At 42.0% G+C, this 17516-nt stretch overlaps 1 protein-coding gene across 1 annotated transcript in view; it reads right to left on the reverse strand.

Annotated features, from left to right (window-relative positions):
• Nucleotides 1-17516, reverse strand: part of nos1 (nitric oxide synthase 1 (neuronal)) — a 45278-nt gene that overhangs the window by 10204 nt on the left and 17558 nt on the right. Inside the window, exons 8-22 of the mRNA XM_071483698.1 lie at nt 16787-16928; nt 16542-16681; nt 15436-15610; nt 14113-14214; nt 12342-12536; nt 11808-11893; nt 11025-11169; nt 10045-10149; nt 9886-9944; nt 9650-9766; nt 8535-8709; nt 3327-3465; nt 2540-2618; nt 2123-2316; nt 201-370 (exon numbers count right to left, since the gene is read on the reverse strand). Coding sequence (XP_071339799.1) covers nt 201-370; nt 2123-2316; nt 2540-2618; nt 3327-3465; nt 8535-8709; nt 9650-9766; nt 9886-9944; nt 10045-10149; nt 11025-11169; nt 11808-11893; nt 12342-12536; nt 14113-14214; nt 15436-15610; nt 16542-16681; nt 16787-16928 — 2023 coding nt within the window. The remainder of the gene's footprint in view (nt 1-200; nt 371-2122; nt 2317-2539; nt 2619-3326; nt 3466-8534; nt 8710-9649; nt 9767-9885; nt 9945-10044; nt 10150-11024; nt 11170-11807; nt 11894-12341; nt 12537-14112; nt 14215-15435; nt 15611-16541; nt 16682-16786; nt 16929-17516) is intronic.

The following is a 17516-nucleotide window of genomic DNA, read 5'->3' on the forward strand; positions in this document are numbered from 1 at the left end:
AAAGAGTCCTAATAAAAAATGTCTGCATACATTTGGCTTTCAAATGGCAAAAAGACAAGAGTATATTTTTGGATAAAGCCCACGCACAGATACCGCAAATCCCTTATGTGTCTGGTCACGAACCAAGCTAAGTGCTCAGTGCAGCAGCAGCTCAATAATTCTAAAGGTCAGTGATAACGCTGAAGACTAAGTGAATTTACCTTACTGAGGATCTCTAGTTTCTTTTTCTGTTTTTCATTGGTTGCCAGAGCAGCAAACTGCTGCAGCAGGACAGGGCTTGGTGGGGTGGTGATGTCCAGGAAGTACTGGAAGGCCTGGTAGATGGTGCAGGGAGGGATACGAGTCTCATTTGTCCAGTTACTGATTACACCTGCAGAAGAGGGTTAAAGATGCATTCATTCACATTTTATATAAACAGTATTCAAATGACTATGTGTAACATGAAAAAGAATGGTTATAGTGATAAACCCACAATTAATTGGGGGCCACTGTAGTTAAAAAAAAAATTACAGAGCTGGGGGGAGAAAAAAAGTCGGATATTCTCCGATATTCTCATAAATTTATGTGAAAAAAAAAAGTGGTCAGTTAATGAGAAAATTGGAATATTCTGAGATTATAAAGTGATAAAGTTATAATGTCATAAATTAGCTCTATATTAATATTATACTTTTTTTACTCACAGTGGCCCTAATATACCATTGTAGTTCACAGAGAAAACAAAAAACAAAAAGCGGCAGATGTTTTTCTCAGTTGTTGGTTGAAACTAAAACAGAGGAAGAGTGGGTAATGGACTGACATTTGATGCCAAAAACACATCTCCAAACAAAAGCTAATATTGCTCTGTGTCTGGTCCGCTGCTCCAAGTTGCCAAAAAAAAAACTGTATAAAAGCCACACAAGACATGAGTTTTTATCTTAAAACTACAGCCGTTACAGTAGCTCAGAGCCTGTTTCACCACATTTGCAACATGCAAGCTGCTGTTTGGACCATGAGATCATTTCCCCTCCTTCACATGAAGATAATCCAAATAAACTCTACACTTGCCTACATGAGCATGCGAGTCCTGCAGACCACACAAGCGTATTTGCAATTTGGGAGCAACAGTCGCTTGTGAAACATGGCATTGACACAATTTGGAATCTGAGTGTAAACAGTGCTTGCAAATCACTTTTGTGAAACGGGCCTGGGAATTACAAGGAGAGCCTGAAATGAAATTCACTGCTGACTGACAAATCAAAACTTAAAGAGACTCAGCGACAGAACAACTGTTGCATTTAAAAGAAAAGACAGATGCAGTGACATTAGACCTGCACCTCTCATTTTCTTTTTAATTTAACCAGGAAGAATCTTGAGATACATTAAGCAGTATGTAAACACTTACTAAATGGTTTATATTATGCTTCTACACAGTCTACCATGGCTGTAAGCAGATATAAGGCATTTTAAAGAGTTTATTAATGGATTTATCAACAACCGTTACTAACCCTTACATGAAGCATCTGTTATCTAATGATATGTCTTGAATTTTGAACACATTTTAGAACAACTTTAAAAATGCTTGGTTATTATTTGTACATGAGATATATATATATATATATATATATATATATATATATATCTGCACAAATTTTTTATCTTAATCTTATATATATAATTAATACACCTGTTTTAGATGGTTAATATGACTAATTATAATTGCTTATATTACAGAATGTTATAAACCATTTGTTGTGTCGAGTCTAGTGTGGTAGCTTTTAGCAACACAAGAAAGCAGGAAGTTTAACAAGCTATTACCAAGAATATCTTTATTTGTCAAGGAAAATTTTGAGGCACACACACACTGTGTTTAAGAAACACACTGCTTAACAGCCACAGTGAAAATCGCACTTAAGTCACCTAGTGTCACCACAACCGTTTGCCAATATGCAGCTTCACTGAAAGATTTCTGGGCACAGATACCTCGCTAAAGTGTGACTCCATGGTGTCTGTTCAAGCTACAGAGACTGTTTCTTATTCATGTTTTGATTTTGACATCCTGCCGAGACTTTAAACCGCGGCACCTCCTGATTTCACGCCTACTGTACACGCAAAGTGGCGTGACGTTGCTAATAGCATCACCTACCTAGGGCAGTGTTCCTCTCCTCCAGGAACTCCACTTTCACAATTTGATTGACAGGCGGAGCATCCTCCAGTTTATCTATGAGAGCTGTAACCAGGTCCTCGTGGTTGCCAGGGAAGATGCCCAGATGGTCGCCGGGCTGGTAGCTCAGCCTGTCGTGGTTGTTTGTGTGGAGCCGCACAAATATGGTGGAGCGACTGCAAAAGACATCAGAGATTTAGGGAACAACGCTGCACCATTTTCAGTCTGTTCCATTTAGTTCACACATCACAGTAAACAGAATGAAGGAGCTGGACACCGGAAGAGTTCATTAGATCAGTTCAACATTATTTCACAAATTACACCCAGTTATACCAAAATAGAAAAATATGTGACTATTTTTTTCCTGTGAAAGTGTTTCATGTGTAAGTATATACTTACTTGGATTTGGGACTTTGTAAGTTTTGAGATTCCAGCATCTTTGCTCCATAAACCCTCTTCTTGTGAACAGAGTATAATGCTGTTGGCAGACAGGAACAAAACTACATCACATCAATGACATTTACATTATTTGGGAACTAGACTAAAATAATAGTTTTCTGCGGCAGTGGCTTTTCACATCAAGGACCCCTAAAATTATACAAATTAGACCACAAAGCCCCATGTGATAAGACTTTTGTCTCAGGGTCCCTCATCTGATAAGATTTTTGCGTTTAGATGCTTCACTACAGATTGTGTTTGAAATCCATGATCAAATTAGTCATACATTCTTGTATTACTTATGGATGGATTTGTAGCGAAAATAAATTATTCTCCTTTTAGCTGGGAACCCACAGGAACACCCTCAAGGACCCCTGGGGGTCCCTGGACCCCACTTTGAGAACCACTGATCTACAGACCTGATATGGTTTTGTATATTTTTATTTATTCACAATCTATCTCATAGCAAGTGCTACAATTACCAAATTAATTTATACGAATTAGATAACAGAGCCACTCTACTATATCAGACCTGGTCCATTATTTTGGAATCTAGAACTCAAGACCTCGAGGGCAGAAAGGTCTTGAAATCCCATTATAATTCCACAGCAGTGCCAGGTGATATAATAGCTGAGCCACTGCTCCTGGTCAATAACCCTACCACCCCTCTGCAGATATATGCTTATATTTTAATATCAAAACATCATTCAACAGCTCATCACTCAGCTCACACAGGATAATTATTTACCGTCTGGGAGGGCCGGGGCCTCGGCTGTGTACGTCAAGCGGAACTTGCTCTTCTTCCAGCTGCGGTCGTTGCTGATCAAAGAGTCGTTGGCTTTTTCAATGTTGACATCATCGCCAACACAGAACACATCACAGGCAGCCTTGACATATAACAAAGCCACGGGAAAGAACAAGACCATTATTCAAAACATCCCCTCAAACCTACAGCAGCAGGAGAGCATTATGTGGCACGACACATCAGGAGACGTCAGAGGATGAAGGTGAGCAATTTAGTCCAGAGTTAATACAGTGAGATACAGGACTGTTGAGGGATACAGTTACATCCCAATGTAAGTCTTGCTATAGTAGTGGTTATGTAACAGATAAACAGTTAATTGAGTGAGCAAGTGAGACTGAAAACTTAGAGCAGGAAAGAGAGCAAGAGCTGAGAAAAACAGCCGTGATTGGGCCTCCAAGAATCACTGAATTGAGGGCAGAGGGGTATCCACATGACTTCCAACCACCTCTGGGGAAAAAACTGAGATGACATAATGGACAGAGTAAACAACAGGGAGATAGTGAAGAGGGGTAAGAAAAATCAGGGGTGAAACACAGAGCAGGGGACAGGCATGAGTCAACTCATTGAAGTGCTAATGGTTGAAGTGCTAGAAATAAAAGTTAGTGCTGGAAACAGTCAGGGTTACATAGAAAGACCAAACCAAGAGGATTGCCACACTCATAGCCACTGCAAACCAAGTGGTTGAAGAGTGTGCCAGGAAGCTCGGTTAGGTCTATCCTGCAGACACTGTTACAGGTGTGGCCAGGAGGGGCACCTCTCAAGAGGCTGTCAATGCAGCAAAGAGAGTGTCGCTGAGCCAGGACCCTGAGTAGTCCATGACTCCCCTTCCAGTCCCACCAACACAGAACTACCCCTAACACACCTTCTCCAGCTCCAACAGTCCGCTACCTTCCAACTCGGTGCAAAGCAAAACTCCTGCAACTTATTGGTGAAAGATGCATTGTCTGTTGTCTCATTGATGATGAATGAAGAATACTGAACTTACCACATCACACAGTGACACACATTGATGAACTGTTAGAATCAGAGACACTGATTGGGTTAGCTGCAAATCAGACACAAATCCCTTTCCTGGGTTGGGTGGAAGTGGTTTCAGACTAGGCAAAGACTCAGCCTTGGTAGAGCCAGTCCTAGTCTCCATTCTTGTTTCTAGCGATCCAAATGTAGAACAGCCTACACTTGGCTATAATGTGATAGATGTAGTATTAGGGGGGAAGAGTTAGAACAGAACAGATTAACTTAGGTGAGAGAGGACACAGTGCAAACTGATGTGGAAAGTCAAGTAACAATGACAAGACAAAATGACGCTCGGAGAGAGACTGTGAGACAGTTTCTGAGAGTGTCATGCGTTTGCATTTGACATAGCTTCAATTCCTTCTTGAAGCTCCACATCACTCTAGATGACACCACCCCAGACACATATGTCTGTTCCAAAGCCGCTACACCAGGAAGTCGAAGAATGCCTGCAGAACCTGCTGAATCAGGGTTGGATAACTCTGATTGCCATAACATAATCACCATCACCAGTTGTTTATATGTGTGAGAAAGAACGGTAGGACTTTAAGATTGTGTTTAGTTTTTGGTGTGTGATTAGAGAGAGTTAAACCCATCCCTGACTGTCACCCAAAACCACAAATCCATGACATGCTTCACTCTTTCGCTGGAAGCTCATGGTTCTCTGTGTTGTATCAAGGGGTTCTGGATGGTGACCCCAGTACAAACAGAACTGTTGGAGATTTGAGAAAAATGCTTGGATTTCTCTATTATTACCAAGCATACATACCAAACCTCTCCTGTTTAGCAAAGCCTCTTTACCAGCTCCTCTAAGCAGCTCCTGGGAACACGCCATCTGAGGAGTCCAAGAACAAGTGAAAGGTCAGCACCACCACAAAAAAAGGTAACCTTCCATCTCACTTGTTGGACACATAGCCACCAAGAGCCACTAAACACTCTTACTGATAAACTGACTGAGCCTCCCATCCTGGTGTAGCTAGAGCTCATATAATCCTTTGTCCTCAACACCGATGCCTCCCATGAAGTTTTGGAAATGGTACTTTATCAGAGGCAAAATGACAAGATGGTAGTAATCAGGTATGACTCCAGAACACTGACTCCACCTGAGAAAATCTGTGCTAAGAATTCTAACTTCCCTGAGTGCAATCACATGCACTCAGGGAAGTTGGAATTCTTAGCACTAAACTGAGCCATATGTGAGTGATTATCTGTATCATGCTCCTCATTTTATACAGATAATAACCTCCATGACCTATATTCGTTTATCAGCTCAGCTTAATGCCACAGGTCATAGGTGGGCTGAGAGACACTCCACCAGCCTGAACATGTCAGTTCACATAAGTCTACTGGACATAGTGAGAAATGCATGTTCACCTACCTTAGCTAAACCATTAACACCAGACCAGCAGATTAGAGAAAGCAAAAAGAGAGACCCTATCATTGGTCGAGTTCTGCAGTACAAAAGCAAGAACCAACAACCTTCCAGGAAGGCTGTTAAAACTGAAGCTGCAGATATAAGCGTCCTACTGAGGCAGTGGCAAAAACTGTATATCAATCATAATGGAATCCTCTACAGAAAAGCAGGGGATAAATGCCAGCTTGTCCTACCTAAAGAACATCAGCCGACGGTGTTTCAAGAGATGCATAAAGAGATGGGACACTGACATTTTGTGACCCAAGTGTGTGAGTTTCTGAAGTCAAAGTGAAGCAGAACAAAGTGAGTAGAGGTCCGCTGATATCCATTGCGACTACACGCCCATTTGAGATAGCTTCTATTGACTTTTGCTTTAGAATCCTGTAAGCAAGGATCTGAATATATTTTGGTAGTTATGGATGATAATATTTGTTCTGCACAGGCCTATGCTACAAAAAACAAATCAGCAAAAAACGTTGTTGAGAAACTATTCATTGGTTTTGTCCTTTGCTTTGGGGCAAAGCTGTAGAGGTGTATGAGACTCCCACACTACCTACCATCACCCACGAGGCAACAGGCAGGTAGATCGATTTAAAAGGACTCCACTGTCAATGCTTCAAACACTCTTTAACATACAAAAGGCTGACTGGAAGAGCTTACTACCCAAGCTGGTGCATGCTGCACCCGCAGGGAGGCCACAGGGTTTTTTTCAATGTTATTTGCTTTATGGCTGTTCCCCTGTTTGCCAGTAGACCTGCTCTTCGATTTACAGCCCAATGGGACAAAGGAAAGTTCTGCAAAACTCTGCAGAACTGGCAAAACAGAATGCAACAAGCCTACAAGATTGCTTCCAAAGCTACTGCCCAAGAAGCTTCCAGAGGCTGAGATGGTATGACAAAAGAGCTGATGGAGCCGACCTTCAACCTGATGGATGAATTCTTGTCCATAACCTGTCAGAAAGAGGAGGTCCTGGTAAACTCCAATCCTACTGGGACAATAAAGTTCATGTTGTTGTGAAGAGAAGGAACAGTATTAGTCCTATGTATGAGGTAGTGCCAGAGGAAGGGGGCAAAAGTCATTTGTTACATAGGATTCTCTTACTTCCACAAGACAGCCTGCCTCTAGATAAGCGTGGGACGGGGGGCTGGGGGGGGGTCAGATGCAGACAGGAACAAGGCAACATTGCACAGATATGTAGAAAGTCGTGAAAGTGAAAGCAGTGAGGACTCTGAGCTGGTGTGCTAATTTCCACACTCCAAACAACCACATCAGAGAGCTGTGGGCTTCAACCAAGATGCAGAACCATTTGTACCACATCTAGGGGCTTAGAGAGAGAGCCAGAACAGGAGGAAGTGGAGGGAGACATTGTGGACATCACACCAGATGGTGAAGACAATGCTGTGGAGCCTGGAGAGAGCCTATTGAACCAGTATCAGCGGAAGATGATCCAGAACTACTGCCGGCAGCCAGCTACCTGAAAGGGGGAGATGCCGACCAAGGATGCTGACCTACGGAACTGCGGGAGGGCCAAGTGTGGTTGAAGCTGGTGTAAAGGACCTACAAGATGTTTCCAGCCTGCAAGAGACTGTGGTGACCCTGGAGCCAGACATTGAGGCAATGAGTTAGAGTCATGCTGCATACAGACACTTGTTATCGGGAAATCAAAGACTGAGAGGTCACAGTGAAATGGACACTGGTAAATAAGCTGGGATGGGATGAATTGTAAGGAAGAGACTGTGGCCAAAACTTGCGATCTGTTACACTTTAGAGTTGATCTGGACAGATTTGGAGTTTACTGTAACTGTAAACGTATGGTATCAAGAAACTGAAATGTAGATTACAATGAACGGACACTATTAGGGTATTACAATTGAATTACAATGCCATATGAAAATATGAGAAATACCATGTGAATTCAATAGGAAAATTCAAAATTGAGCGTGGCACAATAAATGCAGCGTGTAGGTAACAATGTGAACATGTAATGTGAATTAAGGCAGAGTTTTGTTCCCTATGTGTTAAATATGCGGGAACAAAGTTTGCATTGTAGTTAGAATTCAGGATACAGTGTTACCAGTGTTATAATTAGGCCATAGCATCAGTAAATTGCCAGTAGGTGTCACTATCGCTACGTGAGCAGCGTACGTACAGGTGCGTCACAGGGAAGTCTTGCGAAACTAATAACACTGTGTAGCGACTGTGAACCATAGGCTGAAAAATCACCTAATGTGAGCATTTACTTTTTTTTTTTTGAAAGATTTGAGAATTCTTTTGTTTAAAATTCACATTTGTTTTTAAGTTCGCAATTTCAAATTGCACATTAAGCAGGTTAATGGAAATGCATGTAATGAGAATCTCTGTGTACAAGATGGAAGCAGATAACACTGTAGCAATGTAGCAATTGTGAACCTAAAGTGATATTCTCGCACTTTGCAGAGAGTCTTTCTTAAATGTGTATCACCCAATTCAGCCTGTGTAACATCATTCTGTGCACCGCTACAATTGCAAAACAAAGGATTTGAAGAGTGTTCTCCTGCATTCTAAGCAGTACTGCCTTCACTATCTCAAGGTCATGTATGGTCATGTAATATAACTTAAATATGCTGTTGCAGAAAACACAGGACCATATTAATATCAAAACAAAGTTATGACAAGTCACCAACATGCCAGTCATGAACTAAAGGGAAATATGTAATCAAAAGGTCTCAGCCCAAGAAACAGACCTTAAAAACCTTCTTGGCCCAGGTTCTGAATGACTCCTCCTGGCCACACAGCTCGTCTCCTTCTCCCATGCGTAGGATGCGCTCCCCCCCCAACTCTTCAAACAGCGTGTCCACAGCGTGGGCAAAGGCGCAGAAGTGTGGGTAGGCCCTGGAGCCAAGGCCAAACACTGAGAACCTAAACAGAGACACACACACATACACAAAGAAAGAGTCAGAGATAGAGAGGCAGGTGGTGTTAAAAAAGAAAAACACACAAAACACAAACACACATTTGCAAACTGCCGCCACCGAGCCCACGTGCAAAACTCGCCCTTTCCTCCCTCTCAAGAAGGTCCAAACAGTTGAAAAACAGCTGACAATTTACGAATACTTGTCTGGCATGGCTTCAGTTGGATGTAAACATGAAACAGACCACTCTTCTGAGAACAGACAAGCTCTGCTGTTCCTGCTGTGAGGCAGTCAGCCCCCATCAGATTCAAGTTTGAGCAAGATTTCTGTCGTCTGCTCTTCTTTCACAGATCAGCAAACTGTCCAGTGCAATAAGATTTGTCCCGAAAACAGTTTCACGGGGGAAGAAATCCACTCTCATAGCGAATGTGAGAAAGTGAGAATAAAAACTCATTTTGCTGAAGGCATGATGTCAGCATTACTGAAAACAGCTCTAACTTTAGTATCTTGTGTCATTGTGTTTCTGGAGAAAAAAAGATTAGGAAAGCCTAATGGGAAAATGGGTCCTTGTAACTTTTACATTACAATAATAATAATAATAATAATAATAATAATAACAACAACAACAACACAAAGCTTGTGAATGATAGTTATTGTTGGTAAATTCACCTCTAAAACTGTTACTTTACTTCATTGTTATTTCTTTTCTCTAATATTAAAGCTAGACAAGCCCAGAGATCTACTTTACTTACTTGTGTTGATTAAAATTAGGCATAATTGTGCCGTTCCACAATTAAAGCAGGTCCTAACTTCATTATGATTTGTTGATGTGACCCCTTTTCACCTGCAAATCCTGACATCATTGCTTCTGTGATACTTTGAATATGCAAGTGTGATCACATAACTACTCACTGCTGTTCTCATTTTCTCATTTGGTCTTTGTTTACCTGACATTAGCAAGAGGTCCGGTGCTCTCAAAGTTGATTCTGGTTTCTGGCTCATCGCTGGAGGACTTGCGAGTGTCAGAGTAGGAGGACACGCTGTTGAATCGGACCTTGTAGCTCCTGGATGGGAGGCAAAAAACAGAGAGATAAGACACATGGTTGAGTAACTGAAGGAAGATGAAAGATGGAAACTGACATGCACGAATACAAACACAGACGAGCTGAGGGACTGAACTCACTTTCTGTCTTCTGTGTTGGATGTTGGGTGGCGCATCTCCATTAAGGCAGCTCCAAATTTCTACAGCAACACAAGAACGACTGTTGGTAATCTGCGCATCTGTCCTGTGCTCAATCAACTAGGGTTGTTAAATATATATTCAAATAAAAAAAAAATCAACCTCTCCATTTTCAGGTGGATCACCGTTGCCGAATGTGCTGGTCACCACTAACACCAGCGTCTCATGCTCCAGATCTACCACATCATATTCATCCATCGACATGACCTGAAGAAAAAAGAGCCTTATGCTGAGTGAATCTTAGCATCTTGGTGCAGTCTCTATCTCGCTCTTGTCTCCTAGACACACACTCCACACGACAGATGACTTGAGCATATAAATTAGGGCTGAACACACAGCCGTTGGCAGAGGAGGAGGATGTAATGACCACTCTGTCCTCGCCTCTAACGAGATGATAATATGCTGCTGCCACACAACGAGCGTCCATAATGCATACCACTCATCATGATGGTGTTTGTGTGCCACGGGCCACGCTTGCATTTCACACACACATAGACACACAACCAAAGGCGTGAAGAAAAAAAAACTGGACTTTAGCCCCACGACAACAAAGATTTGCCGCACAGGCGTTCACATCTGCCCTGTTACCCATCTACACACACCCACTCTCAGCATGCATGAATCTCTTCTTGTGTGATTGATCACAGTGGAAAAGCAGGAAGGGAAATAAGATATGACCTGAGGGAAAAGCACATAGTGTATGATTGAGAGCAGCATGTTTTTTCTCTCTCTCTCTCTTTTCCTCTTACAAACAGATTTGCACAGCCAGGGGTGCTGCAGGATCTTGTCTTAAACTACTGCACCGCTCAATGCTTCAGTGGTTAAATCTTGCCTCCGACCCTTGGCACTTTACTGCATGAGAGAAGAAGAAAAGACACACTTTCTTCTTCTTCTGCCCTCTCATTGCCCATCCACTTCATAAGAGAGAGGTGGGTGGGAAAGTGTTGGGGGTGGGTAGGTGTAGGTAGGGTGTGGGAATGATGCCTTTGAATTCCTCCTTTTTCAATTAGATGTTGGTACGATGACACACCGGCTCCTGTTCAACTTTTGGATAAGATGATGCAAGGCGGGAGCAAGCGTACCTTTGCGTCAAATGCGTGCTTGAAGATTTCACAGAGAGTTTTGGCATAATCTTGCGATTTGCCCGTCTCCGTGGCAAACAGTATGGTGGCTTTCACTCTCTTGGCCATGGCCTGGCCCATGAGCTTGGCCGAAAACTTCACAGCCCTGCAGAGGTGAAGAGGCAAACAGTGAGAGAAGGAAAACATAGGAAACAAAAAGCAAGTACTTGAATCATTGAAGGACTAGTGAATCAAAAGGTACAGTTTGCGACCTTTAATCCTCTGCCAAGACTTAGAGGACTCCCTCATGCTGATACATCAAGTAGAACATTTGTGACTGAGCCATGGAAACTAAGAATGGAGGGTGCAGTGGTGTGGTTCACTTCAGCACGCAGCTGACATTATGTTAAGGAAGCGGATTTGTGACAATCGTGATTACCTTAGCTTGTCATATCCTCGGGGCAATTATATTAATAGCAGAGCACACACGCACAAGTGCACGAATACACAGACAAAACACTGACAAAGGTCTGATTAGTCCCTGAGGGGTTGATTGGAAGAGTTTTACCGCTGCGCACACCATTTTCCTTCCCATGTGTCTAACTTCTGTCAGGAAATTGATTACATGTTTGGCCTTAAATTATCACACACACACACACACACACACACACACACACACACACACACACATCCTACAGCGCATTATCGTTGACATTTTCAGAGGTCTATAAATGCAGGAATAAAAGGCTTCACTAAATCAACAAAAGCAATTGCATTGCATTGTTTCTGCTGTTTCACACTCACTTGGCAAGCTTCTTGAATCCAATGGCTCGCTTCTTTGTGGGCGTCCCATTGACTCCTTTCCACACATGGGTATTCCAAGGATCAGACTTTTGCATAAGGAAAAAGGAAATAGGGTTCAGAGGATGTAGTTGTACAAGGTTAAAATCCATTCCAAGATACTGAGATGTCATCAGTGAAATGCACTGTTTTCCATGAGCTTGTTTGCTGTACACACTTTCCTTTAATGCGCCTCCTCTACTTCTACTGCAGGTAATGATTTCCAACTTTAATTTCCCTTAATGACTTCCTTAATATAGCTTGGCAGACAACTAATTTGTAAACATGAGTGCATGTCTATAATTGTGTTGATGCCCTCTGCCAAAAACACAAAATCCCATGAATTGCATTCTGGTCCACTGAAGCTAATGTTAGCACAGATAGTAGCATCTCCTGTGGGAAAAGGTGAAGTTATAAAAACATGGATGCTTTTTTTTTTTAAATTAATATATAAGTAATGAAATGAATGATTCCTGATCATATGACTACTTTACTCACCTGGTACTCAAAGGAGGGGGTGAGGCGGTAGTTGAGCATTTCTTGGTGGAAAACTGGTGTGATACTTCCTGACATGGGAGGCACAATCCACACCCAGTCTCCAGGACAGCCACCTCGCACCCGATACTCATTCTCCATGTGCTTCATGAAAGACTCAGTAGCTGAGTGATGGTCCACTATGGTCACTTTGCATGACTAAAAATAGGGAGCACGCAATCAGAATAACATCACATTTATGTATTGTCTTTCATACTTGTACAGTGTTTCATTAATATTCATGATCAAACATGGTTCATAATTATTCACCAAAAAAAACGTAGCAGACTGGGACTACTGCGAAATGAAGGGAACGCTACCACACATAAGCCAAGCTTGTGAAGTGTTTAGACAAGCTTAATGCTAAAAGATAAATGGTTACTAGTTAGTCCTGTTAATCCTGTTAGGCTATGCAGTCACACTGTTGTGCAGCCTGTTACCCGTTACCTGCACATTTCGCATTAATTATGTAGGTTGGACGTCTAATTAAACAGACAGCACAATTATGTCTTGAATTATTGATGTCTGCAGGGAATGCTACCTTTTACATTGCACCTCTGTGAGGTTGGCAGCCCATGTGATCTGCACATGTATAAAACAAACACACAATTCGTTCGTACAGTTTGTGTGCGCAAAATAATATTTTGGCCTCAAACCATGTTTGAGAAATTATGTCAGTACCAACTTAAGACCCAGATGACTCCTATGTGATCTCATTTGTTTTTACCTTGTTTGTGCACACATATGCAAGCAACAGAAACATCTGCGCTTCATTATTTCTCGACTTACCACAATTTATTTATCTGATATGTTATGCTCATTACTTGAGAATTAATGAAGCAAAAATGTTTGTTTTGCTTGCATAAATGACGTGCAAACAAATGAGTCACAGCTCTGGAGTCATTTGGACGTGAATGGGAAGCTGAGGCCCATGCTGAAAAATATCATGTTAAACTTCCTGAAAATGGTGCAAACACAAATTTTTATTTTGCCTGCGCAGACGTACACAAATGAATCAAAATGGTTTTTAACAATATCCAAATCATATGGAGTGCCAACTCTGAAGAGGTACAAGCTAAACTGGTGCAACTTGTCCTGTACACTCATCTTATTGATCAAATTATATCTGGGCCTCCTGAGCCCTTCAAGTGTCAAAAGCACTCGGTCAATTAATAAATACATGACAAGAGCAACATGAATAATCCTATCTGTAATGAATCTAACGTGTCATGGTCATGGACGCACAGGAGACAGCACCGCTGCTGAAAAAAATCCCCAGGGGAAACCGCGTGGCAGGCAGCTATAATAGTAAAGTGGTAAGATGTGAGTTTCTCAGTTTAGTTTAGGTTCCTTTTGACATTAAAGTGATGCTCAGGATATATCTAGTCTTGCTTAAATTGGTCACAACTCATGAACAACAGATACCTGTGGTAGACCTGACCATATGTATTCAGCTATCTGTAAGTGTTTGGCACATGCTGAGCGTTCAAATGTACCAAGTATAAGTGCAAAATGCTGGAGAAGTTATTTGAGATGTTTATATGGATGTTTTCATCCTCTTTTCCATTTCAAATGCAGTCAAATGGAACAGCTGTGAATCCAAGATGACTAATAGCTGCTGTATTTGTCAAGCTACAAGCCTTTCTGAGCCCCAGTACAGAAGACTAGTACTTGAGATCTGTTTTGCTGCAGTATCACTTTAAAATCAAGGATATAAACTCAAAGATTCGCCTACCTGGAAGCTGTAGAGAACAGCAATGTTGATCTCCACCAGCGCCTGGTCCTTCCAAAGGGAGGAAGTCTTCCTGGTGTCCAAGGCCATCTTGTTAGCAACCTCCTATATAATATATAGGGAAAATGTACACTTCTTATATGAAAGTCACTGTGCACAGTGTGCTGCACATATTAGCTACAGAATGCGTGACAAAATAAAGGAAAAACCAACATAAAGTGTGGCCAGAATAGCTTCAGTACATCTTGGCAGTGATTCTCTTAACACTTTCAAAACATATTCCCTCATTTTATGAGGTCCAAAATCTCCCATAGAGGTCATAGCATATAATTCACATCGTTTTCATACTTGTCAAACTGTTCAGTGACCCCCTCGTGTCCTGCGGATTGGGGTTTTTTTGGGGGTTTTCCTTTAATTTGTCACCTGCCTTTATCTGTGACACTTGGAGAACAGTTATGTATTTTGACAATGTTCCAGATGTAAAACAACAAAGTGACACCTCAGGAAAATAATCTGACATTTCACCTATCGAGGTGAAATCGAGATTGATTTTTTTTTTTTTTTTTGTGATGTTCAAGTATGTTTAATGCATCCAACAGGTGCAAGCTCATAGTAGTTAAATAACAGTCTGTCATTAAAGTGAAGATGCCTTCATTCATTTAACTCACTGCAGTTATAGTTTTGTGCTTCAGTGGTTAAAATTAAGGGATATGAATAGGTTTTCTTCTTGTTCACTGAATAATTCATGCAAATGATGATACAGTACAAAACCCAAGGAACAGTGCGTAAGCAAACAGTCCACTTCATCACCAAATGCAACTACAAATTTCCGTACTTCAGATGTAAATCCACCCAAGCTGGCCCTGAAGTGCTCTTCATAATTGTACCACGTTGGTTTTAGCTGAGATTTTAGGATGGGAAACCCTCTCTCGCACTTATCCGAATATGATTCATGCAAAGATAGCAGGATGTCTGATCAGTCTCACCATGTGTCATATCACAAAGGACAAAATAATACACAGGTGAGTAGATACATATACACACATATTTTGGCATAAAACCAAATTAACACTGTGTAATTTACGTGAAGAGAATTTGCAACAAAGCACACAGAGGCTTTATTTTATCTTGACAAGTGCTGTTAATCAGCTTCCTCCTCAGGGTGCGCAATTAGAAACAGAATGGCATTCTGATTGGGTCATTTGGTAACACGACACATGCTCTTCTCTCCACAAGGCTGCGGGTCATTCTGCACCTCCAATTCCCACCTCCTCCAACCCCCCTTTCTCCATTGGAGCATGACTGTGTTTTGACACGACACGCTACCTCCAGAATGTTGTAGCGGGAGCTGTCACAGAAATCCCTCACGCCGATCTCCGTGCCCATGTACCACCCACTGAAGGGGCAGCAAGTGAACTCCAGGCCACCGATCTCCAGCAGCATGTTGGAGACTGCCGGGAGGCCGTACCACTTCAGATCCAGGTCTTTGAACCACTCGTACCTGAGCAGAGCAAACAGGGGAATGATGGCTATGGACTGTAGTTATTTCACATAAGTCCTCATGTTCCCCACTGAGGTCTAACATTTGCAATATGGACAGTCGCTAACATTTTTTAGGAGCACGTAATTACCCCTGAGACACATATCATAAAAAGAACTGCAGCCAAAACAAACATTAACATAAAAGAAAACCACTTTTAACAGCTTTTCAGTGCTGGACAGAGCAGGCAGGACCTCCATCTACCACCCTCTCGGGGGATGATGACACTGCTTTCAGTGTATTATTTGCAGAGCTGGGTCTAATCTCATGTAATGATGAGATGTTATTGATGGTCGCAGCCTGTGCCAAGCTGATGCCAGAGCTCAGGGCCAGCTGATGCAGGGTACGGAGCAAAGATGCCAATTTTCGGGGGAGAGTCTGGCAGGGAGTTCAGTGTGTCAAGGGATTCTGTAGCGATGTAGTGATAGCTCTGTGTGCATCTGTGTCTGTAGGTGTGAAAACTAGTGAAGCAGTAATACCCAATTCTTTACTGAGATTATGGGTATTAGATACAGCAGCTTAATGCTTAGGATCTCCAGAGCATTATAGCTTTTGTGCAGCAGCTACTATTTATTCTTAAAAGTAAAGTAAACACACGAGAGTAAAAAATAGGAGTAAACTTGAAACCACACTAACAGGCCCCATGGTAACCACAAAGGCTGGCATAGCAACAGATAAAGCATGGCTAGCTGTGCTTTCTGGGAACAATCAGCACAGTTGGATTGTGACAATAACCCAATCAGACTATTGGCTTAAAAGTACCCTATTGTTTAAGAAGTGCCGTTAAGAGATGCGAGTGGGCAGACGTCTTTTTGTAGCTTCCCTCTCTGTTCTTTTGTTTTGCCAAATTCTGTATATTCCATGCATGCTTCAGAGGGAAGGCAGAACTCACTTTGGGTGTGTGATCGGCACCTCTAGGATGAGGTCCTCGGGGATCTCAAACAGCTCGGGGTCGTTCCCGTTGGCTTGCAGCAGGAGGGGCAGGACGTCAAAACGACCCTTTGGAGCTTTCCATCCCAGCTGCATGCAGATCTGGTGAGCAGAAGCAACATGTGAGCTGATAATAGATTTGTCTTCCAAAGTGAAACACTGAAGCTCTACCTCCACAGACTTAAAAACACAGCTCCTCTTATGTACCTCAGTAAATTCAACATTAGCAGGGTCTCCCAGGATCTGCCCGTCAGGCTGCTTGTAGCCAGCGTAACGAATCAGCTGACTGTTCCACACTCGATAGTCATGTTTGCCATCTGTCCTCTGAGGAAATATGGTGATGGCCGACCTATAAGAACAAAAACAAAAAGCATGTAAATAATGTGTAATGTAGACGTTCACATCATTTGCTTAGATACCTAAACTGTACCACAGTAGCGTCTTAGATCAACAGCATGTTAATCCCTGCAGAGGCACCAAAGCATTACATGGTATATGTGAATATTTAATCAACAAGATTGCTAACAGATGGTTGGCATTATTGCGCATTTTATTGGCCAAAGGCATTTTTATTTATGTTATGACTCATAGCATGACCAGAGTTTAGCTACCTTTGGTCGGTTCTACATCCCAGTGGTGTTTTTAATGCCATGACCGGGTAAAAGTGTTAATGCTGCTAAGCTGGTTGTAAGTCGCTGAGGGGGGCGAGCAGCTGGTGTGAATCTGGGCCAGTTGTGCTTTGCAGTCTACATCTGTAGGAAACAGTTTCTCAGCTTGGCTCTGGCAAATGGTGTTAATGATAAAAACAACAGCCAAAGTCTCTACAATCAGACTTTGTGTACAGCAAATGACAAATTTCATTTTAATAATGGTGACATATGATATGATATGTGATCACATGAGAGAATGAAGAGCAAAGACTGCAAGTTATTACATT

This window comes from Trachinotus anak, unplaced genomic scaffold (assembly GCF_046630095.1).
Source record: "Trachinotus anak isolate AG129_WGS33_773 ecotype Australia unplaced genomic scaffold, CSIRO_AGI_Tana_v1 ptg000008l, whole genome shotgun sequence".
In the NCBI taxonomy this organism is placed as follows: domain Eukaryota; kingdom Metazoa; phylum Chordata; class Actinopteri; order Carangiformes; family Carangidae; genus Trachinotus; species Trachinotus anak.